We start from the raw sequence: 27,051 nt of genomic DNA, 5'->3' as shown, positions 1-27,051 counted from the left end.
TAAACTCTCATTTCTATCCAATAAAAATGACTGTCCCATCTCGGCCTCCAACAATCGTCACGTTTTAAGGTAATTACTTATTTTTGTAAATCTAACGAGGAACACAAACATTTACTCTTCTAAACAATGTACGTTTTAAGGTACCCACTGATAGCTCCGATTTATAAATGTAGAAAGTGAAATTTTCTGAGACTAAAGTCATTTCGGATGCTGCAAAGAATTTAGAAAATGCTACTAGTGAATATCTTAAGTTATGGAAAGGTGAATTCTATGATTCTGATATCACGTAATTTCCCCACAAAGTGATAGGCTCAGAGAATACAAGCAGAAATAAAAAAGAAAATGAGTGGAATTAAAATTGCCTTAACTCACCTCCCAGTCATTCCTACTAGATTTTCAATCTTTACACAGCTTTTCAGCCCTATTGTACACACCTTAATCAGTGGGAGTATTCACTACTCCTGCAGAAAACGTGTACATAACCAGTTCTTCCTTCCTGTTCAATTATGAGCTCTTAGATGCTTTGCTAATTCAACACAGAAAGATTGGTTACCTTTGCTTTTCCGTCTTTGGAGAGTGTGGGCGTTTTGTTTGGGAGTATGTTCCTGCACTACTTGCATGCAATGCTCGAATGGAGGTCAGAAGAGGGCGTTGGATTCCCTGGAATTGGAGTTACACCCAGGTGAGCCTCCATGTGTTTGGAACCCGTAGAGGACCTGGGTTAAGTCCTCTTAACTGCTGAGCCTGTTCTCAGTGCCCTCGCTGTCCCCGATTGTGTTTCTTATACAGAATGTGGCGTTCTATAATTCTCAACTCATGTGAAGGCTATCCATCAAATTTGGTATGCAGACCTGTTTTTTGTTTTGTTTTGTTTTAAAACCCAGATGTGGACCTGTCTGTTGTGGAATCCCGTATGGCCTGTGGCTTTGGTCCTGTTGAGATGCTTTAAAGCCTTTTAAAGAATGTCTGGGTCCCCCCATGAAACTTTACTACACCCAGGTTTACCAGGAAATTTGGGTAGGAATGGGATTAATGGCTCTCATCTTTTACTAAATCAGCCCATTCAAGATGAATCATGTCAGCTAAACTTACACCGTTAGATGAGAACACAGAACATCTCTGTATAGTTATCTAAATAACATTTACAATATGACCTTAATAAAGTATCTGAGAAGCAAAAAACAAGCAAACACCCCCAAATCCCAGTTATAGTTTTTATTTAGCTTCTGACAGTACACTAGGGGTTACTAAAAAAATGTCCATGTCGGGTGTGTTTAGGATGTACACGAAGAATGTATTGACTTGGGAATGGAGACAGGGCTTGGGGTTAAGAATGCTTACTTACTGTTCTTTGAGAGAACTCAAATTTGTTCCCTCACACCCATGTCAGGCAGCTCACCATCTCCTGAAACCCCTGCTCTAGAAGATCCCGTACCTCTAACCTCAAGGTAACCCAAACTTATGTGCACATGCCTATGTAAAGACACATATAAGTACATGTAATTTTAAATAGTAAAAATAAATCTTACAAAGAATAAGTTGACATGTTTTCCACACGCCTCCCCCCCCCCCATGTTGATTTAGGAAGGCAATCAAACCCTTACAAAGAAAAATAACGTATGTCAAGTTATGGGCCTTGAGTAAACAGAATAATAGGCAGTTGCACATTCGAAGCAACCCAACGTGGGAGTAATATAAATTAAAGGAGTCCAAACAGGCCATCTGAGTGAGTGAAATCACCTCTTGGTAAGTAAAATACCTCTTTAAAAAAACATACATTGTGTGTGTGTGAGTGAAAGAGAGAAAGAAAGGGGAAGGGAGGTCAGAGAACAAATCATGGCAGTCGCTTCTCTCCTGTTATGTGGTGGCCTAGGGATTGAACTCTGGTCTTTAGGCTTGGTGGTGTTGTTACCTCTGGAGCCACCTCCCCCCCCCAGCCCACTTCTAGAAGCACCCACTAATCATATGCAACAGTTATCATGAAAGCATTTTTTTTTTTTTAAGAACAAGAAAAGCAAAACAAACATTTTGGTGCTTTTAAAGCATTGGCTCGGTTTTGTTTTAAGGCGGAGATAAAACCTAACAGTTTTGTAAGGAGCTCACTCCTGGTAACCCATTCACTCGGCAGCCTCAAAGGTAAAACGATCAGAGCTGGAAACTTAAATCTTTCCCTGCATGTTGCTCACTTGCCCTTCAGTGGCGGTCTGAAATCTGTTGCCCTTCCAAAAAACCCTCTTGTGGCTCGGTGGCTTTCATATTGAGAAGCTCACATACTAAGCATTCAAAAGAATATTCTGATTATTCCTCCAAAAGATGATCTGTCAGACACATTTCACTCTTATCTGAGGTGGCCAAGTCTGTCCAAATAACTCCCTGGTCCGACCATGACCCTACCAGCTCACGGTCTCCTCTGACTGCAAGGCCACCAAACCATTGCTCTCAATCATGGTCAGTTTTGTTCCATCCTGTTTCCAGAAAGAATATTAAACCTTAGCAACCAGGTCCAAGTTTGGATACATACACATTGATTCTTTCATAATTAAAAATACAAGATAATAGTTTGCTGATCAATAAACAAAGTATTTATTCAGCACCCATGTGCCAAGCACAGTGCTAGGCACTGTGGTGGATACAAAAATTAAGACATAGTCCCTGCCCTTAAGGAGCTTACATTCTCATGAGGGAAACAAAACTAACATACATGTAGCAGCTAAGAACAGTACAAGACAATATATGATTTGGTATAGGAATTTTAGTACAGATTTGAAGCTTCATAAGGATTTAAAGAAGACAGTGAAATAGGCCTTAGTTTTAAGAGTTTAGTGTCAGGGTCTTGAAGAAACTTAAATCGACGTCCCTGCAAGGGAGAAGTAGGAGCAAGGTTCAGAGAAAAGACACAAAATATGCATTTGATAAGGGCTAAGAAGTGACTGCAGACTTCGGAGCAGAGTGGCTGAATGAGGCAAGCAGGGTTCAAGAACTTTAATGCAAACTCAAAACAGTAAGTAGTTTAGTCATCCCGAAGAGGATGGAAGGGCAGGATCTTAGCTAACACAGATAGAACTCACCCGTGAAAGGAAAATATAGCCACAAAATAAAACAGTGGCCGAAGGCATGGCAATTCTAGGAAGCATGTTATGCCAACATGCCAATAGCTCCAATGTTTCCTAATTCCTCCCAGAGGACCCTAGAGACAGTGTTATGGTTCCATTTCAAGATCCAGGATGTGGACGCTTTGCCTCACACAAGTACAAAAGAAATATAAAAGACAGGAGGACACAGAGGGACAGAAAAAGAAGTGGAAGAAACAAGTAAAAATTCATAGTGAAAAAAACACACCAAAGTATATAAAATCTATCTCCTATGGAGATGCAATTGGCATGTCCATTCATTTTTAAATGAACATATACTGTATTCCTGTAACAACGAAACAAAACGCCCTATGCTTTAGGTGTGTGTGCTTTTCGGAGATTTCTGGTACAATCAATCCAAGAAATGGCTCAAACTATATTCATGTAAGCTTAAGCGGTCACAGAATCCCATAATCCAACCTCACTTTTCTGTTGACTCATATCACAAAAAGGAAGTGTGTTTTGGAAGAATCGGAATTGAGAGGTTTGCTGGGGACGTGAGGACTTTTCCTTGTGTCCCAGTGAGCACAGGGATCCTGTCAAACAACACAGGGCCAGGGACCTGCCAAACTACTAAGAGGCCAAGTGACGGAAATCAGCACTGCCAGGAGACAGTGTGTCACACAGCATGGTGTTCTGCCACTAGACATTCACATCCTAACAATAATCCAAAATATATTTTCTGTTTTTCAGTCACTTATATGTATAGGTATTCACTATTTAAAATGAAAATAGCTGGTGACGAGATTTTAGAATTAAAGATCGGTCACAATAACTCCATGAATTAGCTAAATCTAAAGTTAACTAAGGGAAAATAAATAAAATCTTAAACCCATTTCTGGCTTAAAAGCAAGCAATAATAATAAAACTAAATTCCTAAAAGTTACTGACAAGGCCTTCTTGAACAAAAACAATCATCAAACTTAAGAATCCCATAAGGATCATACAATCTAAGATTGTCATTAAACTTTAAAGATTTTTAAACAAGACAAAAGCAGTCCCATTGGCCCACATCCCATAGAGATACAATGGTCTTCAGTGATTTACTAGTGCCGTACTCCTTCCTTATTGCGTTCCACTTAGTCATTAAAATACTTTCCACCTCAAATGTACCTGAAACTTTCCACCTAGAATGTTTACTAGAGCTTACTTAGGCCTATGCCAACCTTTGAGAAAATCTCATCTGAAAAGCAACCCAGCCTAAACAGGATGGCCCAGCCTGGGGAGTCCTGCGCCTCTCTGACGTTTGAAAACTGTCTGAGGTCATCTTTCTGAGCTCTGATAAAGCAGCATGAATGGAAAACTGTTGAGTCAGACAAGATGTACCATCTTTGACAAGTATTCACTGAACCATCAGTGTGGCTGCTTCCAAAGACCCTGATTTCTGCCTGACTGGGAAGGTGAACCAGTCCCTTGGCCCTGGAAGGGTCTTGAGCTTTTCTTGAAATGAATGACAAGAGGAACACATGCCCAATGCTGCCCATTCTTATTCCTGTGCTTTGACAAAGGGTGGCCATTACTAATCTGGGTATTTCTTAGTAGAGGAACTCCAGCTCAGAGATGTCACAGTTGCTTTTTGTTTACAGCTGGCTTCTCTACAGTCAGATTCCTTGGCTACAAGAAATTACCCTCCCTTCTCCCTCCTCCTGTGGTCTAAACTTGAAGCTTCATGGTTTTCAGATGGAGAACTATCTGAATGGCAGAAACCAATCTTCCCTCTCCAGAGGCTAGCAATCTGAACTAGAATTAGTTAGATGTACATAGCAGCTGTGTATTTCCAATCTTGAAATGAAATCCAGTTGAAAGCCGTGGAGACACAAGGGCAGGCACGGAAACTGCTGTGTTCAAACATACGCAGGAGAGCTAGAACACACTACCATGATTTAAAAGATCACACGAAAGCTTAAATACAGTGTGAGAGAGATGGAATTCAGTTTTATTTTGTCCTCTCCGTAACTTCCATTTACACCACGGCCTTGTCTATCAAAGAGGAGGAGGAGCGCCCGCCTGTGCCACTGAGCTCAAATACCCATGGACTTGCTCACGGCACAGGCAGGGTGCCTGGTTCTCCAGTTTTTGGCTCCAAGAGGTTATACTTTTAGTACCAGCATAGTGAGGAACCCCTGGCAAACTCCTGGAAATGTCTTCTATGTTAGTCAGTGTACCATCCCGTAAAGTGCTTCTGGAGTTAAAAATCTGTCAAGCTGTCAAAACTGTCCACGCTTTTGCAACAAGGGATAAAAGACCCCCATGGACATGTCACTGAGTCTTTCTCAGATGGGTCTCGTAATTGGCACCGCTGCTTTACCCACCAAGGCGCTGGCCCTCACCCCAGGCGAAGCCTCCCGGCCGCTCTTCAGGTAGTGGGTTGTAATTGGGATCCTCGTCTGGTGTGTCAAAAATAGTCCTCCTAAAACACACAGAGACCACTCAGTGCCAGAGCCACCTTAGATCGCACGTACGGTAAAGCAGCACCCATAGGGCTTCCACAGACCGGTAAGTATTGTCCCTGCCTGCCAACTACAGAGGTGTTATACCTTAAAGGCTCTATACTTATTTAACACTTGCATTAATAGTTACCTCTTATACTAATTGTTACTATGGAAGCAATAAATGCTGATAGGGTACCTGGATAGTCAAATTCACAGGCACATAAAAAGAAAGGTGGTTGCTGGATGACAGAAATAGGGAATTACGTAATGGGCAGAGTTTTAGGATTATAAGATAAAACCTTCTAAGGAAACGGCCATAGCAGCACAATACAAACGCATGTACCACCACTGAATTGTTCACTTTACAACGGCTACGATGGTGACTTCCATGTTGGAGTGTGTGGACTCAGTTACAAGGACGTCCATCACTCCAAGTACAGAGGGAAAAGCAATAACTGAAGTTGATGTCTATTAGTAAGGGAGGAATATAATTATGTTAAATATGAACCCCGGACTATCATGCAGCCACTAAAATTCTGTAGGTCATTTATAAGGGAAAAGTAATGTTTTTTTTCTTTTCTTCTCTTTCAAGATGGTTTCCTCTGTGTAGCCCTGGCTTTCCTGGAACTGGATCTATAAACCAGGATGGCATCAAACTCAGAAATCCACCTGCCTCTGCCTCTGCCTCTCGAGTTCTGGAATTAAAGGTGTGCACCACCACACCCAGCTATGAAAAGTAATTATTGCACATTAAGAAATGACATTTTAAGAAACTATATAGACAGGGGCTGGAGAGACGGCTCAGCAGTGAGGAGCACTGACTAAGCTCGCAGAGGACCCAGGTTTGGTTTCCAGCACCCACATTGGGGGATTACAACCACCTGTAACTCTAGTTTCAGGGGATACACTGTCTTCTGGCCTTTGTAGGCATATGCATCCATGCATACTGTGCACATAAAATGTAGGTATACAGTGTGTCGCAAACACATTTATGAAATAAATCTTTGAAAAATTAAAATTATATAGCTATTAAAAAAGTGTATACAATTACCCAGTCCCAAGTGGTCAGCCCTAAACACATCTACATACAAGCAACACTAGATGGACTAAATAGGTGAATAGATTTTGGGTATGTCTGTATAATAATTAAAGAGGAGGTCATGACTTGAAGAGGAGTGGGGGAGACACAGAAGGAGTTGAAGGGGAGACAGGGAGAAGCAGACATGATGCAAATACAGTAATTATGTAGGAAATTACCAAAGAGTATGTAGAGAGCGGAAGACAGCAGCCTGCTTGTCCAGCGCAGGGAAACTGCTGTGCTGTGCAGAGTCACAGAGGATTTACTTCCTCCATTTTTTTCTCTTGATGTTGTTGTTGTGGCGCCCGCCTTTAATCCCAGCACTGGGGAGGCAGAGGCAGGCGGATTTCTGAGTTCGAGGCCAGCCTCAACCTTCAGAGTAGATGGGCACAGGTATACACTAGCATGCCTCACCAGCTCATTCTTTTTCTTTTTGAGATTTATTTTCCATTTTAGCTTTTTTTTAAGGTTTATTTACTTGTGTATTTTATGTATGCGGGTATTTTGTCTACATGTATATCTGTACACCAAAAGAGGGTATCAAATCCATGGGACTATAGCTATAGACAGTTGTTAGCAGCCAGTGGGTGCTAGGAATTGAACCTGGGTCTTCTGGGGGAGCAGCTGGTCCTGTTACACTGAACCATGTTCATTCTTTTTTGCGTAACTATTCCACAACAGAGAGCTTATATCAAATCATTTTGTTGCCTCAATAGAGCCCCTCCTTCATGTAATAGTTCCCAAGAACACAACATTCTAGAGCAGAAAAAGGTCTTATAAATTAAAACTATAGCTCTAGAAACTGCAGTATAAAAATGAAGATATGAGCCAGGCGGTGGTGGCACACGCCTTTAATCCCAGCACTCGGGAGGCAGAGGCAGGTGGATTTCTGAGTTCGAGGCCAGCCTGGTCTACAGAGTGAGTTCCAGGACAGCCAGGGCTACACAGAGAAACCCTGTCCAAAAAAAAAAAAAAAATGTGTTTCAAATTGGTAGACCAGCCAGCCAGTATAGCTTCAGGTCCAAAGCCTTTCCCTTCTGTTTCCCTGCATCTCTCCAGCACCCCCTTCGCTGGTCAGAACACTATCAGCTTGTCCTCTGGACTGTGCTGCTCATCCTGCTGTTCACGTCTCTCTACTTGGACAGCAGCTTTCACAAAACCTGCAAGCTCCTCTCTGGGACACGAGTCCTAGTGGTCATTCAGGACAGTACCTGCAAGTCACCCCATGATGTCAAGAGCTCAGTAATCACAACCCTGGCCCAATCTGTTTCTGGCCAATCCAAAAGCTCCCCACTGCAGACATGTTGCTCAATCTGCAAACACTTACTGATATGAACCAGGCACTGAGAGGGCCCAAAATAAATTGCGATCATGGCTTGTCTGCATGAAACATGGAACACAGAGTTAAATACTCACAAAATAGATGGTGTTTTCAGAATTCTTATTCCACCAGGCTGATTGGGAAATATATCTTCCAAGAAAAAATATATGTGCCCAACTGCAATACCTATAATCAACCAGAAATAAAGGATAAAAGTAAGAGTCAAATTTCAAGTTTAAGTTCCCTATCATCATATTATTTAGGATAATTATTTAAAAAAATATCAATGAGTTAATAGCTTTCAGATATAATTATTAAACAATCATGTAATAGCTATCTCTCTATAAAGACTAAACAGAATAAACAAGAAAGACAGTGACAGGATACATGATCAGGTAAAACAGTAGAGGAAGTAGTGATAAGACACTTACCCAAAAGGTCCACTATAATTGAGTTCCCCAGCAACAGGGAAAACCCCATGAGCACCCAGGGCAGAAAGGGGGCCTGGAAGTTTAGAAGACCAAAGAAGTTCATGCGGACATACGGGTTCCTTCGGCTCCACACGTAGACCAGCATTATTGTAAAGGCCTGGCCTAAAAAAACTAAGCTCACAAACAAACCAAAGAGCTAGCAAAGGGCATTAAGGGAAATATCAGCAGGAAAGCTTGGTAGGCAAGGCTACAGCAAAGAGCTAAGGCTGCCCTTTAGCTAAGATCTGAGTTACAAAAGCTGAGTAGTGACATTTTTAAACTAAAAAAAGCCTGAAATTAATTACCCAAGGCATCTAGGCAGAAACTGGCTCGGGCTGAATTATCTGGATTATAGCTACTACAAACTAAAATTCTGCTCTAAAAAAAAAGAATTCACCTATTTTATGTATATGAGTGCATTGTCTTTATGCACACCAGAAGAGGACATCAGATCACAGATGGTTTTAAGCCACCATGCGGTTGCTGGGAATTGAACTCAGGACTTCTGGAAGAGCAGACAGTGCTCTTAACCGCTGAGCCATTTCTCCAGCCCTAGAATTCTGTTTTGTGATGCTCTTGCCTTTTGGGGAAACATTAATTCCTTTGACAGTTCGTACAGTGAGGCTCCTTCACCACCACCACCTTCACAGGTGCTGAAGCATGCAGGCTGGAAGAAAGCCTTCTTGGCACTCGGCACTACACCTAAGTGACACACAGAACGAATTCTCTTCTTTTTAAAAACATTTGTATCTGTCTTGACAGTGACTTAATACACGTCTTCTTACCAACCTAGTTTAAAAACGAAGTCAACTGTGAACTTACTGAGATGCTTCAAGATAACCCACCTGGGTTGAAACTTCTTGCCCAGTGGAGCTTCCTGTCCAACCTCTGGGCTGTCAAGGGGGCTGTGAAATAAACGGTAGCTCCCGAGGCTACAATCTGGAGGTCTATGTTTGTGTTTGTTCAAAATATCTAGTGAATCCTGGGAGACAGATGAAAAGCTTGAAGAACAGATGACAGTCTGTTCTTCAATATTTTCCTGTATGCTATTTGTTGAAGGATACAGTCATTAAAAATCCACCAAAAAGGAACATAAATACAAAGTCTGCTGTCCGACCTCGGAAAGAGCCTTCTTCTAGCATTCGGCAATAACGATATCTTAAGTTTCAAGTTAAGGAATTACACATATAAAGACGATAAAATGCAATGAAGCACTGAACATACTTGGGCTTTATACGATTTGTAAGCAGTCAAGCTGCTTTTCTGGAGGCTGTCTGCAGAGTAGTCTGCTTCCTTCTTTTTTCCCATCAAGCATTTTAGGCAATGCCAGAACTAGCACTGTATTTTCCAAAGCCTGTCTCACTGGGATGCTAACTCACTCAAGCACTGCATGAACACCGTTCCAGTCACCCTCACATCTCTTCCGATTCGTGGTGCTGTCTTTCCCACGCTCAGATACATGTTAATTTGCACCATACTTGGTTTGCTAATTGGGAAGAACTCCCTGCAAAGAAGCCTTGTGTGAAAACTACCTTTCCAGGCCAGGCAGGCTAAGCATCTCCATTTCCTAGTTAATAAAAACTGTAATGGGAAGCCTCTCATTAGAAACTTATCAGAACGATATTCTTTGCAGGAAACACAAGAAACCATTTTAGGACCTAAGTTCCACCATCCCTAACGGCTCTCTGCCTCCCACAGCCGAGCAGGAGCACCAGGTCCAGGAGGAATGACTAGCTCAGCACACCCAACTGCCATTTCACTCTTCAACTACCACGGCTCTTCCTATCTTTAACCAAACCTAAACGTGTCAAGCCAGCAGATATTCTGACACTGTCCTTTTAGCCTTGCAATCAAAATCCCTACTGTCAGAAACCCATTCTGAAACCTGGGGAAAGTCTGTTGAGTTACCAATCTTTCAGGCTGCTTTACTACTGTGCCAGCTGGTGCTGATGTTATTTTACAAATATGCCTATAATAAATCACAACTTGAGGACACTAATATCTTTTCACAGCTGGAACCTCTTGTAAAAACAAGGAGTTACAAACAGTTTCAAAACATTATGATCTGATTACAAACTACAGGCCCAGGAGCCATAACTAAAATGTTATAAAAATAAACAAGAGTAATAGTTTCAACTTATAGTATATACTAAGTCTTATATGTATAATATGTCTATATTATATACATACTATATAACCTAAAGTTTTGATGTTAACTCTATTTAATAAAGGATACAGAAAAATCATGTTAAACAAAAAATTGAATCCAACTGGACCAAAAAATAAGAAATTGGTGATTAGCCTCCAGATCTGCAGGGGGAGTTGGGTGGAGGGAATCAAGAGAAAGATACATTAAGTAAAACACATGACCAGGAAACATTTCTATACAAAGATAAAAACAACATCCTTTGACTCTGACGCTCCAAAGTCCTAGGTGGGGCACATTCAAATGGGACACCCAATCTGATTCTGGATTTGATTTGTTCTGTGCTGCGTGCGCGCGCGCGCGCGCGTGTGTGTGTGTGTGTGTGTGTGTGTGTGTGTGTGTGTGCGTGCGCGCGCGCGCGCACATGCACAAGCAAGATACTAATTTGATTGTAAAGTTTATATGGACAATAGGACAAAAAGACCTCAAAATCATGACTATCTTCTATTAAACAACACAAAACTCCACACTATGCCACTGAGTAAAAGGTAGGTTAGTGTGCAGAACAGAGTGCTAAATGAGGAGTTTATAGGTACTAAAAATTTCAGGGATTCAGTATCTAAAACTGCCAAGAAATGTTTTCATATTAGCCACAACATACTGGTAGAAAGATTCTAGGATAAACAGCCAGGTTCTGGTTTCAAGTCAACTTCCTTCCAAGACAGAATTACTGCTCTAAAAGACAAGGAAAGATGCAGGGGCAGCCTTACCCACTCAACATACAACTACCCACAAAGCTTTACACAATTTACTATCATCTGTGAGATGAGCAAGCAAGGTGGGGTGACTATCCTCACTTCACATAGAAGGAATTTTAAAACTTATGGCTTGCCCAAGGACATGCAGGTAGGTGAAGACTCCTAGTTCCAAACTTAATGCAAGAATTTAACCTTAGCTAGGGATGGTTGCTCATGTCTATAATCCTTGCACTAAGGAGTCCAGGCAGGAAGAACACAGGAGACCATTAAGCTCAAGAGTTGCCAGGCTACATAAGAGACTGTTTTTTTTTTTTTTAAAAAGCACATTGATGCACGAAGAGGCTGAGGCAGGAGGACACCATGAGGGTCATGCCAGTCACAGCTACAAGATAAATGATCTAGAAAAATAGACAAAAACAAGACAAAGAACCTGACCCTAGGCAGTTAAGCCAAACAAAGCAGAAGGAAGCAGTCCTAGCAAAGGCCACAAGCATCCTGACGTGACAACGTCAGGATATCAGAGGACTGACTGCTTCATACACCCTGAAAACCTTCATCACTGGTAATTTATTTGTGATAATTCATACTGACAGATCTAGTTACTCAAGACAAACTCAGGGCATGTCTGTGGGGGAGTTTCTAGACTCAGTCACTCAAGGTGGAAAGGACAACACCCATGAGCACCATTCCATGGGCTGGGGTCCTAGGACAACTAAACAGAAGGAAGTGAATTGAACACTTCTACTTAGAGCTTGGCGGCTGCAATGGGACCAACTGCCTGCAGCTCTGGATGCCACAATTTCCCAACCACAGTGGACTTTACCAACAAACTGTTAAGCCAAAATAAACCCTTTCTTTCTTAAGTTTGCTTTGTCAGGTATTCAGTCACAGCAGTGTGAAAAGGAGCCAGCATTCTATTCACATGCAAACAATCCAAAGTTTATAGCATTCTCATGCTAGTTAGGACACTGACGGGTGAGAGAGGCTCTAACAGATAAAAGTATCTGAGGTTACACAAAAGCTGAATCTTGAAAGGCAAGCTAGAGTTCAACAGGTACAAGGGGAGTGTAACACTTCTGGGACAGGGGAAAGCATCAACAAAGCAGAATTACAGCCAGAATTACAGAGCTTCCCCTACTGGATCTTGCCTCCACTTCATCTAAAGTGTAAATGACCATCCTGGCACGAAAACACACTTCTCTTTAGCATTTTAATTACTGGAAAAAGACTGCTTCAAACTATAATCTGGAAAGTCAACATTCTGTTTTAGATAATGGTATAAGACTTTTGTTAGTATAATCTGACTTCTAGAAGATACATCAATGTTAAAGTTGTACCAGAACTGAGTTTATAAGATGGCCCAAGAGGACTAACAACAGTGGTAGGTAGGTGTGTCTGGGTAGAAAAAGGACAAAATAAGGCTGGCTATCCTGTGAAACTCCCTGGGCAGCTAGCTCATCAGTCTATTCTCAGAGCACATTATTATGTTGCTGTTGTTTGTTCCTGTTGTTTGTGTGTTGAGACAATTCCTTGATAAGTAGTTCAAGGTGGGCTCAGGTTCCTGACTGCTGGGACTATGGCTACATTAGTTCTTAACTAGTTGTAGTCAAATATAAAATCTCAACACATCAAAGACACACTAAAAATTATGTTCTTAAGACAGTCTCTCTCTCTCTAGCTCAAGCTTATCCAGCACCTGGCATCCTCCTGCTTGCTCTGTCTGCACCTGGCTCCCCCCACCACCCTGTCATGCTATATGACAAGGAGTTCGCAAATACCTAGCTCTTAACCGAGTCTGGAGTCCAACCAGGCTGTGGAATGCCCTCTTTACATCTCAACAAGACTTGTAATCAGAGCTTCCCCTACTGGGTTATTTTTTTTTGAGACTGTATTTCACAGGACTTACTACTTACTAAACGATATGAAAAAAAAAAAAAGATAGTGAAAACATTAATCACAGTTGCTTTATAGACCACTTACTTGAAAATGTTTAAAAATTAATTCAGGATTGAAGTATAACTGAAAAGGTGTGATCAATTCCAACTGCTGAAATGGAAAAAGAGCTTCTTGAAGCAGGTCAACCGCAAAACAAAATTTCATCATGAACCACGGTGGATGAGTAAATCTAATCATTTCTGTCCCTTGGAATACATTTCTGTCTTGCTTGTGACAGCTGGTAAGAGATTCTTTAGAATTTGCACAACCGTTTTGTATCAACACACAATGTCAGTTTTATGTTGCAATATTTGAGGATGCTATAAGGCAGGCGGGTGAGCATATTTTAGAGACAAGCCAACAGCATCTTTTACAAATCTGTGCGTCACGTGGTCTGGTCACCCCCTCAAACAGCTAGGTAAGACAACTGGGAATAAGGGGTTTAAGTAAGACCCTGCTACCATTAGGACTAGGTACAGGCGGCCAGACACATATCCACAGGCCGTCTTTTGAACGATGTTTCCAGATAGCTCGAGATTTCTATACTCAATATAATAAATAGTCTGTGAACCTAGCGGACCTCACTCCCACTAGTCACCTGGACATAGCTAGACCTCTCAGACACATTTTTGGGTGGGCGGCTCCCGCACTTCTGATTCACTACAGGTCTGGATTTCATTTGTCTGAAACTGACCTGGCCCTTCACGAAGGAGCACACCCTTCTCAGGTCACTGGCTTGGCACCCTTGGGAATACCATCCCAAACCCTAGAGTCAGCTCCGGATGTCTCCACCCACCCCTGGGACCAGACCCACTGGGCTTCTCCGCGGCCCAAACCCGTTTTCTGAAGACGCAGTCATAGCTAGCCTGGAAAAAGAGGATGTGGCGCCACAGCTGCTCACCACGGCCGCGGTGGTGAGGACGCAGGCGGTAGTATAGGCGCGGCTGACCGGCGGGATCTGCAGGTACTCCAGCCGGAGGCTCTGGTACGCCATCTTTCCCACCGCGCCTGCCCCCCTTCCCCTTCCGCCAGTATGCCAGGCGGCGGGGCGGACTCAAAGCTGGCCTTCAGCCTACCCACTCCTGTCCAATCAGCGCTGCGTACTCGGATAGCCACCAATCGCTGGCGCCTTGGGGCCGCTCATCCACCAATCAAGAGTTGCGCCTCTGCGTCGGCCCATCCTTACTTCTCCGCCTACCAACGCAGAGAGAAGGTACCAGTTCCTTCCGCCAATCCCTGCCGGCCACAGCTAGCTTTCCCTCCTTGTCGCCTTCCTTTTACCAATCGCAGTGCCTCCTTTTGACCCACGGCTAGCCAATCAGGAGTGCGATCCAGCCCGCCTTGGCGTTCGTTCGCAGAGGCAGGTCTCAGTCGATTCCGAGGAGCCGGTGTCACCGCCTTCTTCCAGCAGCTGAGTGTAGTTTGAAGGAAGTGGCGGGAAGCCGGTGTGGGGCGGAATCCAGCACTCCCGGGGTCGCTTCGGTAGGGGCTGTGTGCTCTCCGCAGAGCAGCGGAAAGGGCGGGACCGGAGGAGTGGCGTCGGGGCGGCGGAGCGTTCTGTATTGAATCCCTCCGGCCTGGCCGGCCTGGGTACGGAGACCTAGAGTTCCCGGCATGCATCGCGGCCGCGGGGTAGTACGGGAGCTGGAGCTGAAGGAAGCGCTTCCCGTTCTGCGGTTTCTGGGCCTTGTCTGTGGCGGTCGTAGGCTCAGAAGTCCATTACATTCGTCGAGACGGTATGGGGACCTCCCATGTTTATCTTCAGCCGCAGGAACTCTAATCTAGCAGAGAAGAGACGGTAGATGAAGGGAAAGCGGAGGCGGTTCTTCAGGGATGTGTATTCGAACTGGCTCTGGGATCTACACCCACTGCGTGCCTACTTGAAGGAAAGAAAATAGAATTAGATTGGGCTGGAGCAAAGACTATCCTGACCGTGGCAGACGTGTTCAGTAAGTTATAAAGAAGCATTAAAAATTGTGGGACAAAAAAGGATGCGACCGTCAAGACTGGTAGGAACCAAGTAAAAAGTTGGAGAGAATGGCATTTAGAAGGAGGACTAGAAGGCTGAACGTAGTTGAACCGTCCGGTGGCTCCTAGCCACTCTGAAGGCTGAAGCCAGAGGATTTGTTCCATCCTTAAGTTCTAGGCCACTGTGGACAACGTAGAGTGGGAGCAAACACTGGGGAGTGGTCTTAGCAACTTGTTGGTAAAACTGCATCTTTATAGCTACTGCCTCATCATAGCATTGGCAGTGTCCAACAGAGAAAAGGCAACACTGGAACTTTTCTCAGACCTGGAAGTTTGGATGTAGGAATTTGGTTATGTAATCATGGCGCATCAATCCAGGAATGGTGAAAACTTTGAGGCAAAGTTAGAGTGCAAACTTAAGAGAATTATAGGGTGCAAGTGGTCAGTTGATTGACCCATCATCTGGGTAATTTGTAACAGATGACTAATCTACTCGGATAATGAAAATACAGTCTTTTAGGAAAGTCATCTCAATAGAAACAACATATGTGAAGGTAGTTTCAGTGTCCAAACAGTATGCGAAGCCAGATGGTCTTAGTTTTCAAAATACAGTGTGGGGCTGGGAATCTCGTACTAGAGTGCGTACTGGTATGTACAAAGGCCCTGGGCATACTCTTAGCTCTATAGGGAAGAAAAACAAGTTTATGACTGCCAAATTCACAAAAGTTAGAGTATTGGTAGATACAAGAAGTTCTGGTCTACTCCAAGTGAGTGTAAAAGAGCTTAGAGATTCTGAGAATGTTTTGGCAATGTATAGTGACATTATACATGCAAATAAAGTAACAAGTCCCCCAGAAGTTAGTATAGAAAGAGCTCCATCATCCATCTGTTATGATTAGAAGATCAATTAATACCTCCAAGGCTCCTAGCAGTTAAGTGAAAATGAAGACCTGTTTTGAGACCCTAGTTTGAAATATGAAGGATGTTTTTCTTCCTGTACTAGTTCTACATATGCAAAACCAATTTTCTAACCCATCAGTTAGGAGCAAAAAAATAATATCCTGTAAACTCAAACTTCTAACGTTGATTATACAAGAACAGATGCGGCTAAGGTTGCGTCCTTTGGTGGGATAACTAAATAACCACATCGCCCTTAGATGACTTTGTCATTGTATTAGAGTAGAGAGGAATGAATTAGTCTCATAACCAAGTTGAGTGAAGACACGGACACAGAATACACATGTTCCACTTAAATTTCGTAGTCTTGAGTAGCTGTTCTCTTATAACACAGTGTCTAAAAGGTGGTTCTTGTGTGTAGGTGGTCACGGCTCAACAGTAAAAAGCCCAGACTGCTTCTCCAGAGGACCTGAGTTTGCATTCCAGTGCATGTTCAGTACAACCCTGGCTCCAGCCTGTCTTGACACCCACTTTCTGGCCTCCAGGGGCACATACATGCATGTGGCATGTGCATATGGAGGCATATACACATAAACAATAAAATCAAATCTTTTAAAAATTATTGTATAGCTGGGTGTGGTGGTGCACGCCTCTAATCCCAGCACTCGAGAGGCAGAGGCAGGCAGATTTCTGAGTTCGAGGCCAGCCTGGTCTACAAAGTGAGTTCCAGGACAGCCAGGGCTATACAGAGAAACCCTGTCTTGAAAAACCAAAAATAAAAAAAAACAAAAAATTATTGTATAAAACTGAAAGGACTTGAATATTTTCAGATGACCTAGTGACTGAATAGTAGTAAACAAAATAGTAGTAAACAAAAGACAAAATTAAACAGATGAGGTCTGATAAAGGAACTGCCAAATAAGAATTTAAGAAGTTTATTCCAATTATAATGCTTTAAGAAGAGTCAGACTCTTCTGACTTTAAGGTCATATCATCATATGGCGTGTTTCTGACTTTGTCCCCAGCAAAGTCTCTTAAATGTATCCCTGATTTATAGATCTGTGCGATGTTCGGCATTAAAGGATCATGGTCCACAAGAGGATGAAGTAATGTAGAAATAGTTAAGAGTAGGAGACCACTCATTACCATTATTGTTACTATTTGAGAGCTCCTGCAATTGTAGCCCTAGGTGGTTTGAAGGTAGGAGAGTGGATTGTCAAAGAATATTGTGCCTTGATATGAACTGCCATTAATTTTATCCTTGTGGCTTGCCAGTGAAACATATCCTTAGCTAAGCCTGCAGAATCTTATATTGGAGTATCAAGGACGAAATCATAAAGAAATCATGAATCTATTTCAGTGTCATAGTCTGGTTTTTATCTGGTTCCCCGCTATTTATTTATTTATTTATTTATTTATTATGTATTTTTTCCTCTTTTTCTATCTTTGCACGTATGTAAATATATTCACCATGTGTGTGCCTGATTTCCTTGGTGACCAGAGAAGAGATTGGATTCCCTGGGACTGGAAGTATAGATAGTTGTGAGCCACCGTGTGGGTGCTGGGAACTGAACCTGGGCCTTATACAAGAACAGCTGGAGTTCTTAACTACTGAGCCATTTTTCCATCTCCACTAATGTTGTTTGTTGTTGTTTACTAATTTTATTTTTATTTTTTGAAATGTATGTGTATGAGTGTTTTGTTTATATATATGTATATGTACTACATGTGTGCCTGGTCTCCTAAAGAGATTACAACAGGACATTAGATCCCCATGGATGGATGGATTCTAGAAACCAAATTTGGGCCCTCTGCAAGAGCAGCAAGTAGACTTCATGCTGAGCTGTGCTTTAGCTTGCTCCTCATTACCTTGATGTGTGCTCACAAGTCTGACCAGGTTTCTTGATTACGAGGAATGGGTTTCCTTACATGGATGGTTGACTTTGCGCCACCCTTTCTCTTCTCCTTTTTGGAACAGCATCTTCTTATTTAATTGGCCAAAGGTTGGCTAGGGCATAGATGTGGGCCATGGGCTGAGAGGGAGGAGAGATGAGTGGCTGAATCCCTTAGAAGAAACATTTTTTTTAACATTTCTGGTAGTAAGATGCTTGAACCAGGGTCAGGGATTTGTGTAGCTGGTGGATAGGATTTTACCTAACATGTATGATGCCCAGATCCAGATTCCAGCATAAAAAAAAGGTATTAGAACTCAATGAGGTGTTTGTCACAAAGAGCATGGGCACTCTATTTGGGATTTGTGTATATGATAGAACTGCTATACTACTGTGGTCAGAGTCAGTCAAGTAAATGAGCGCAATAATATGGAATGACAAGGACATAAAAATGTAACATGTGTATATTAGACTGTTTGCAGGGGCTGGAGAGGTGGCTCTGTAGTTTGTTTTTTTTTTGCTTTTCGAGACAGGGTTTCTCTGTGTAGCCCTGGCTGTCCTGGAGCTCACTTTGTAGACCAGGCTGGCCTCGAACTCAGAAATCCGCCTGCCTCTGCCTCCCGAGTGCTGGGATTAAAGGCGTGCGCCACCACGCCCGGCTGGCTCTGTAGTTTTAAGGGCTCTTGCTGCCTTTGCAGAGGACCGGAGTGGGATTCCTAGCACTCACATCTGGCAGCTCACATCTGTTTGTAACTCCAGTTCCAGCGGACCTAACACCTTCTGTTTTTTGTGGACATCTTCGTGTACGTGTCCATACACAGATGGATGTATGCACATACACATAAAAAGTGAGTTCTAGGTCAGTCATACCTACTTGACTAAAAACAACACCACAAAATTTAAGACTATAGTTCTAGCATCCTGCTCCTTGGGAGGCTCAGGTAGAAAAATTGAAAATTTGAGGCTAGCTTAAGCAACATAGTGATGCTCTGTGTCAACAAAACAAAATCTTAGTAGGAACATAATCTGTGAGGAGTGTTCAGGAAGTAAAAGTCTTTCCAGTCCAGAGATGATCTATGAACACTACAGAAACAAATTTATTTATGTAGCCATATAGTTACTACCTCTGTTTTAAAACCAATACATATATAAATTTTCAAGGGTGATTGTATTCTGACTTCTCATAAGTTGTCCACACCACTAGCTATACTTTTTTTCCCCCCAGTTACTTCTTTGAAAAATTCATCTGGTAGTTGAAGTAGCAGCTTATAAATTACATTAAGTGCCCTTACCTGGGAATGCCAAGGATATGCTCCCATGGCCATAGGAAATGGATGACATGGTTGTAGATGCTTACACTGGAAAGGAATGCCACTCAGGGCCTTGAAACAAGTGAGGGTATAGGCTTGGTCATTTCATTGAATTATTATCAGATGGCTAGGGTAGAAGATAGCGGAACTGAGGACATTTATAATGAGGTAATTAAAATGGTAGATCATGGGGCCCAAAAGGAATAGGGGAGGAAGTTAAGTGGAAGAACTGGGAGCAAGAAAGCAAAAGTTGGGGGAAGGGATAGAAGAAGATTGAGGGAGAGGCAATGTGAATGACAATTAGACTAGCACGGGAACTGTTGAGGATGTAGCTAAGTCAATAGAGTGCTTATCTGGACCCTGGGTTCTAAACCCAGTACCACATAAAAAGTTGGGCTTGTTATACTCCTAGGATCCCAGCATTCTGGTGTTAGAAGCAGAAGGATCAAAAGTTCAAGACCATCCTAAGCTACATTCCAAGTTTGAGGCCAGCTTCAGCTACATGAGACCCTGTCACAAATGAAAGAGTTTGAGGCCAACCCATAGGCGGCGACACAGCAAGAAATTGTCTCCAGAGGTTGGTGTATGGGGTGGGGGTGGGATAGGGTGGGGAGGGAAGAGCTACATGTAGATCATTGAAGCTCAGAAGACCAGGTCTCTAGGGCATTGAGGCTGTCTAAACTTGAAGTTGCCCAAGATAACAGAATTGAGGTTGGGCTTTTGCCTAAGTTTTGAGTAATAATAATTGAAGGAGATGAATAATAAAGAGGATATGGCTTTCCTATATTTGACTCAGATTCTGTCTGTCTGTGGATAGTTAAGGCTGGAAGAGACTTAAGGTATCAAAGGAACACTCCTTAGATTTTATTTGCTTTCTTTGTTTATTTGCTTATCAGTAATGAGGTTTGTTAATTTCTGCTGGTGGAAATGTCCAAATGAACATTTTTTTCTTTTTTTACTTGCAGATTTTCACAGCTGAGAGTGCAAAATAAAGCAGGATGTCTGTGGATCCGATGGCCTATGAGGCCCAGTTCTTTGGCTTCACACCACAGACTTGCCTGCTGAGGATCTACGTGGCATTTCAAGACCACCTGTTTGAAGTGATGCAGGCTGTTGAACAGGTTATCCTAAAGAAACTGGAGGACATTCCAAACTGTGAGATCACCCCTGTCCAGACTCGGAAATGCACAGAGAAGTTTCTTTGCTTCATGAAAGGACGCTTCGATAACCTTTTCGGCAAAATGGAGCAGCTGATTTTGCAGTCGATTTTGTGTATTCCCCCAAACATTCTGCTTCCTGAAGACAAGTGTCAGGAGACGAATCCTTTCAGTGAAGAAAAACTCCAGCTTCTCCAACAGGAAATCAAAGAGTTACAGGAGAAATACAAGGTTGAATTATGCACTGAGCAGGCCCTTCTTGCAGAATTAGAGGAACAGAAAACTGTTAAGGCCAAACTCAGAGAGACCTTGACTTTCTTTGATGAGCTTGAAAATATCGGCAGATATCAAGGAACTAGTAACTTTAGGGAGAGTTTGGCATCCCTGGTCCAGAGCTGCAGAAAACTTCAGAGCATTAGAGACAATGTAGAAAAAGAAAGCAGGAGACTGGAAACACAGTGATTTCTCAGTAATGAAAAGAGAGCATGGAAATAGATAGCTTTTCTTTGTTTATTTACTCTTACGTTTAGGTCTTTTGGGGCCACGTTCCCCTCCTGTCCTAGGTTATACAAAGCAAATCAGCAGATCTTCTAAATCGCAGGCTGCAGTTGAGACCTCTGAAGTAGAGCTTATGTCCATTTGCTTTTCTCCCTCTGAAACTTGGGCTGATCGCCCTCACATCTGGTAAAGCCTCCAGTTCTTTTGGGATTGCACTCATTTTGCTGTTAGGTATGTTTAGTATGATTTCAGGAGGGAATAGAATCCTCATGGAACTGGATGTTTCTGCTCATTTTTGCTGTATAAACCAGGTCTGTGTATTCATTGAGTATAACCATGAGGTACATCAGGGACTAATAGAGCCAGGCTGAGGACATAGCTCAGTGGTAGAGTATGCTCAACATACTTAGGATTTAACACACCACACTGGAGAGAAGCAGAAAGAGGAGTGGGAAGGAGGAGAAGGAAATCAAAGGGCAGCAGAGCACAGCAGAGGGGGTTAGGGTATGGGATGATGTATAGTGCAATATATTAAAGGGGCATGTCCCATTGATAATGTAACATTCAAGTCAAGCTTAGAAGGTGTTAGCCTCTCACCTATGAGATCATTCTAGGCAAAGAAAATAGCAGAAACCCCATAAGGTAGAACATATTATGGAATTCACACAGCTGGAACAGATAATGGCCAATTTAGGAAACGGGACACACCTGTCACATTCCAGTCTACTATTTGTAAGTCTGATGAGATGGGTCGGCAGGTAAAATACTTGTAATGCATGCCTGGTGACCTGAGTAGGATCCCCAAAACCTACTTAAAGATGGAAAGAATTAACTCCACAAAGTTGTCTTCTGACTTCTAAAGGTACACTGTGGCATGTACACTCTCATCCCCCACATTGTGTGTACACACACACAGTCTCTCTTAAGAGACAAGCAAAACCTCTGTGTATGTGTGAGTATGTGCTATTAAAAACTAACTCCAAGCTGGGTTTCATGCCGTTGACCCCAGTACTCAGGAGGCAGAGGCAGGTGGACCTCTTGTGAGTTTAGCCTGGTTTACATAAAGAGTTCAGGGCAGCCAGGACTAAAGAGACCCCATCTCACAAAACAAAAAACCCAAATGTGATTGATGGCACTTGTTAGATTGGTAAAGCAGACTATTCAGGACCCTTAAGTTAGATCCTGGGACCATTGCAGAAGGATTTTGCATTGAGAGATTAGATTCTGAATATAAGAAGTAAAAAGATGCTGGGAATGTGCAACTAAGGGACAGAATGGGACTTGTTGGGACAAAGCAGGTATCATCGGATGGAAAATTACTAAAAGGGTCGGTATAAGGGGTTTGAATGTATCCCATAAAATTCATATGTTAAAACTCTTAGTGGTACACTGTTGAAGTTTATACTTTGATTAATGTCAGTACTGTGGGAACAGGAGTGTTCCTTAGGGAATAAATTCCCAATAAAGGATGGACTCAGGTCCTTCTGCTCTGGCATGATCTCACCCTGTAACACCTCTATTTTGGGAAGAGACAGCAGGAAGGCATGCAACTTTGGACTCTATATCTGTAATAAATAATCTCTATACCTGTAATAAATAATCTCTATACCTGTAATAAATAATCTCTATACCTGTAATAAATAATCTCTATACCTGTAATAAATAATCTCTATACCTGTAATAAATAAATACTTCAGTATTTACGTATTACCTTATTGCTTAATATATAGGAAGAGATTTAATTCAACACTAGCTTTTGTGGGGGAATGCTTAAAGAATGATGCCTTAGCCAAGGATACTTCTACTTTGGTCATGAGCCCTTTGTGAACTCAACCCTTTTGACTGACTGAAGACAATGTGAGAGGATTAAACACTCGACAAGTCATCTCTGGGGCAAATGGAACTGTGTCACCAGAAGAAACACTGGTAAGTCAAGCAGATCAATGAACCCCAGCAGTCACTGAGTACGGTAGGCATTTGAATCTGCCCCCGACCTGGTACTGTGCATGACCACGACACCCCACTAAGAGGACTGTAACAACTGGTTGTGTAGCATAGACACCCGGAGTTCTCTAATGACAACTAATGAGGTTGTCTAAATGGGCCCCGGAGAGCTTAGCCAATAAGCTTCCCTTCCTGGCCATTCCTTCCTGCAAAAGGTATTTAATCTCTGGTCCATCCCGAGTAAGTCATGCATCCTTTTTCACCATGAATAATAGTTTGGAAAAGCAAGGACTGTTTCCTTCCTAAAGACCACTGTGAGGGAAGCCTTCCTCATACCGAGCAGTGCCTAAATTTCCTGCAGAAGGTCCCACCCTCACTCCTGGCACCCTGAGCTAAGGCCCTGGGCTCATTTCAGGCCCACCTCCTCCTTGTGATTCCCAGCATCGTCTGGGTGCCTAGGAGTTTGAGAACCACAGCTTCTGTTCCAGCCCCTGCCATTTTGTAATCAGAGAAACATGGGCTGGGGCCTGTCTCTCCTAAAGGGCACAACAGGAAGGTTCTGGTATCCCAAGAGGGAGAATGGAATGTAGCCGAGTGCCCCCGTGTTTCACACTGGTGTAGTTCTGACACCCCAGCAGTGAAGGGAGATGCAGTCATCCATCATGGCCCAGCCAGTACAGCACTTTTATTAGTAACAGCTTGCTCAGGGAACTTGCTAGTTGATTGGGATAAGGAAGTAGCAAAAAGACATCTCTGCTTTGGTACAGAAGAACTGTTTTATTTCCAGAACAGATCCTTTGCAAGAGCAAGAACCTGGCGGTGGTAAGCAGTTAGCAGCCCTGGAGTTCAAGAGACGGTGGAAAGAAGCCAATCCCCTCTGGCTTTTGTTGTTGTTTGGTTGGTTTTTGTTTTGTTGAGGCAAGGTTTCATGTGATCAGATTGGCCTCTACCTCCACAATGCTGGGTTTACTACACCTGGTTTACTGTGGCTTTTTACTTAGATGAAAATTCTCACATTTATTTCCAATTTAGCACATTGGAAAACTAATGTAGTTGAATGAGGATCACTAAAAGATACATTTGTATTCTAATTTCCGGGACTTAAGTGTTGCCTTAAAAGAGCGTCTTTGTAAATATAGTTAAGTATGAAGAGATCATTTTGAATTACCTTGGTGGGCCCTAATCCAGTGATGATTAATATACCTGCAAATGAAAGGTTTGAGATGAAAGAAAGACATGTTGTCTTGTGACCTAGACAGTTTGGAGTGATGCAGCCACAAGCTGGAAGGGGCAGGGCACAGATTTTTAGAGCACCCAGTAGTGGCCCTGTGGACACATTGTAGATCTCTGGCTTTCCACAGCTGTGACTACATTTTTGGTGTTCTGGGTCCCTGAGGTTTTTGTTTTTTAATAGCAGCTGTGGACCTAATGAGATCAGAGTAAGATAACTGATAAGGGTGTAGGATGCCTGTTAGGAAAGTAAAATCTGAGAGCTCTTGTCCCAGATAGCAAAGTTCTATTATCTCTTTCAAGCATAATGTTTCATAATCGGAAATGGCTTCATGTGTGATGACTTCTGCCCATCACTGACAACTTAGAACAGGACACTTGCCCCAAACAATTGGCACTGGGTCAATTTTGATCTGCTGGAAGTAGATAACTGATATTTTACCTGCCCACAACATCCATAACACTTCAGTTTTTATTTGAGAAGTTATTTTCATGTTGTCTGTTTTGTCCCTTTTGGCCAAAAGTAAATATGTGATCCCAGCTAGGTCAATAAAGATATAGAATTTTAAAAATGCATGTTTTTGGTATGAGGGGCTGAACCTTGCTATAGTGTTCACACTAAGATATACCACTAAACTACACTCCTGTATTCCTGGAATTTGTGCAACATAAAACAAAAGGATGGGTATGTTTGATTTTTATTTTATGGGTAGGCATGTTTTGTCTCTATGTGCATGGTGTCCTGGCAGAGGCCACAAGAGGGCGTTGGATCTTTAGAACTGGAGTCAGGGAAGCCCAAACCCTCTAAGAACTGTGAGTGCTTTCAGCTGTCCTTTCTCCAGCTCACAGGTAATTTTTTTTATGGTGAAACCCTGATAGGGCTATTATTAGTCAGGAAAAGACCTGAGAATTTGGACAAGGCAACCTCAAAATTAGTATATTGTTGAGAGTCAGTATAGGGAAGGAGTCACCTACAAAATAGTGGAGAGATGCATGGTCACCGTGGGAAAACCTAACAGGAAGGTGGGCCAGATGTATGGTGATGCTGAGGCAGCATGTGGATGATGGGAGAACAGAGGTTAGAAGATACAGGCCATCCAGCACTTGGGAGACAGAGGCAGGAGGGTCTCAGAGTTCAAGGCCAGCCTGGTCACAGAGGAATGAGCAGCTGTATGGGAAGAAAAGTAATTGAATCTTGGGTATGGGTGGCCTTGATGTATATGGTAGGTGGATGCTAAAGGCTGGAGTACAGCAGTGGGGAGACAATATTTGTGGGACAGCAATGCATTCTGAAATTAGGAACAATATAGGTTATTTGTTTTTGCTGTACTGGGTTGGAACCTAGGGTTCATAATATTGAACTACAATAACTACAATAGCCCCAACTGGGGCTGGGTACTTGAGAATTTAAGGTTTTTTTTTTTTGTCTTTGTGTATGCCATATGTCTGCCAGTGTTTGTGAAGGCCAGAAGCAGGTATCAGAGCCCTTGGAGCTGGGGTTAATGGGTGACCAGCATAGGTACTAGGAACCTTGCTCCGGTCCTCTGGAAGAGCCGTAAGCATTCTTTTGTTACTTGATTGGTTGGTTTGGTTTGGGGTGGGAGGTGGGGCGGATGGGTGGGTGTTATTTTCTCTTATATTTCAAGGTAATATCCATTACTGAGGGAAGTCGGGGCAGTCTCAAGCCAGGAATCGGAAACTGAAGCAGAGACCACTGAAAGGTGCTACTTACTCTGACTTGCTCATTCATCCAGCTTTTAAAGTTAAAATATTGTCATAATTTCCCTTTCCTTCCTCTCTTTCCCATGTCCCTCTTTTCAAATTCATGAACCTTTTGTTATATTGGTACTGTTTTACACACACACACACACACACACACACACAAAGACAGCCTGTTGAGTCTGTTTAGTGTTGTTTGTATGCTTAAGCTTCGCCCGTGATACCTCAACAATATGGCTGCCTAGACAAGATCTGAACATGGACAGCAACAATACACATGCTAACCTGAAGCTGCAGAGGGGTGGGGGTGGGGGTGACCCATAGACCATCACAGGGAACTAAGGGATGCCGAGAGAGAATGTGAATGTCCAGTGTTCCCCCAGGGATGAGCTCTCTAATCGACTCTTCCCATGCAGCAAGCATTCTAACTGGCTGAGCCATCTCCATTCTGGACATTGAAGCCAATGTTAAGATTCTAGAGGTAATAGGGCTAACCGTGGTGTAGTTGGTGGAATTAGATGCTTGAATTTGGGGTAGGAAATGGAACTTAGATATCCGGAAAGTCTTATGGTAATATAGAATAAATAACAAATGTTGAGAAGTGGGTAATTTGGTTTGGGGACTAGAGGAAGGACTTACTGCCGGGATTAGATGATACAGTCATACCTAGGACTGTTAAGTGAGAGACAATGGGGAACGTGTGCTTAGAAAGCATTAGCCCATACACAGGGATCCAGTGGGGAGCAATGCTAAACGTCAGCACTAGATCCAGTATCCACGGGTACAACCGGAAACCGACATTACATTTTGGTACCTTGGAGATGTGATTTGGGGGAACAGTGCCATTGATGATGGTTAGAGGGAATTACTGTAAACAGGCTGTCGTCAGGGACCAGTGGGTGTCAGACTTGTGGCACTTAAAGTGCAAAGAAGCAAAAATACCAAATCACATGGTGATACGGGATCAGGGAAGACCAGAACAGTGAAGGGAGGCTCTTCTGTTGGAAAACAATTTATAAAAACTCAAGCTGGGTCAATCCAGAGCTTAGCTGAGCCAGAAGCCCCTTGATAGGGAGGCGAGTGGGGTTCTTACACTGAGCAATGGGGAATGGCACCATGTGGTAAAGTCAGACTGCTGTTAAGTGATTGTGGAAATAGGAATCTG

General features: G+C 42.8%; 2 protein-coding genes across 7 annotated transcripts; one reads left to right on the top strand and one right to left on the bottom strand.

The window, feature by feature from the left end:
• Positions 1–5,039: 5,039 nt before the first annotated feature.
• On the bottom strand, positions 5,040–14,328 carry Derl2 (derlin 2). Of its 3 annotated transcripts, none has more exons than XM_021175741.2 (7): positions 14,173–14,328; positions 13,317–13,382; positions 10,669–10,742; positions 9,497–9,590; positions 8,394–8,589; positions 8,058–8,148; positions 5,040–5,541 (listed from the first exon to the last, which is right to left on the bottom strand). In XM_021175741.2, the coding sequence occupies exons 1-7, from the start codon at positions 14,263–14,265 to the stop codon at positions 5,436–5,438; spliced, it is 720 nt and encodes a 239-aa protein (XP_021031400.1). In that variant the 5' UTR covers positions 14,266–14,328; the 3' UTR covers positions 5,040–5,435. The 3 variants fall into 3 exon arrangements, with proteins under 3 accessions (XP_021031400.1, XP_029339439.1, XP_029339440.1); XM_029483579.2 differs by having other exon boundaries at positions 13,317–13,379; positions 14,173–14,327; XM_029483580.2 differs by lacking the exons at positions 5,040–5,541; positions 8,394–8,589; positions 9,497–9,590; positions 10,669–10,742 and having other exon boundaries at positions 8,063–8,148.
• Positions 14,329–14,518: 190 nt separating this feature from the next.
• Mis12 (MIS12 kinetochore complex component) lies at positions 14,519–22,491 on the top strand. 4 transcript variants are annotated; one of them, XM_029483581.2, is made up of 3 exons: positions 14,520–15,007; positions 19,751–19,915; positions 20,304–22,491. In XM_029483581.2, exon 3 carries the CDS (start codon positions 20,337–20,339, stop codon positions 20,955–20,957), a length of 621 nt encoding a protein of 206 aa, XP_029339441.1. In that variant the 5' UTR covers positions 14,520–15,007; positions 19,751–19,915; positions 20,304–20,336; the 3' UTR covers positions 20,958–22,491. The 4 variants fall into 4 exon arrangements, with proteins under 4 accessions (XP_021031403.1, XP_029339441.1, XP_021031401.1 ...); XM_021175742.3 differs by having other exon boundaries at positions 14,520–15,220; XM_021175744.3 differs by lacking the exon at positions 19,751–19,915 and having other exon boundaries at positions 14,519–15,007.
• The last annotated feature ends 4,560 nt before the right edge of the window (positions 22,492–27,051 follow it).

The sequence above is a fragment of the Mus caroli genome, unplaced genomic scaffold (genome assembly GCF_978045245.1).
Source record: "Mus caroli unplaced genomic scaffold, Mus_caroli_1 scaffold_13, whole genome shotgun sequence".
Taxonomy (NCBI): domain Eukaryota; kingdom Metazoa; phylum Chordata; class Mammalia; order Rodentia; family Muridae; genus Mus; species Mus caroli.
The sequence above is the reverse complement of the archived record's forward strand: the minus strand, read 5'-3'. Positions and strand labels throughout refer to the sequence as shown.

What these genes read in the sequence shown, in the direction of transcription:
- Derl2 (XM_021175741.2), bottom strand. Translation starts at nt 14,265, where the DNA reads ATGGCGTACCAGAGCCTCCGGCTGGAGTACCTGCAGATCCCGCCGGTC. An exon ending in TAATTTTTAAACATTTTCAA is followed by an intron (nt 10,743 to 13,316) that starts GTAAGTGGTCTA and finishes CTCCCCCTGCAG; the next exon opens with ATCTGGAGGCTAATCACCAA. An exon ending in TTGTTTAACATGATTTTTCT is followed by an intron (nt 9,591 to 10,668) that starts GTATCCTTTATT and finishes TTGAAACTTAAG; the next exon opens with ATATCGTTATTGCCGAATGC.
- Mis12 (XM_021175744.3), top strand. Translation starts at nt 20,337, where the DNA reads ATGTCTGTGGATCCGATGGCCTATGAGGCCCAGTTCTTTGGCTTCACA.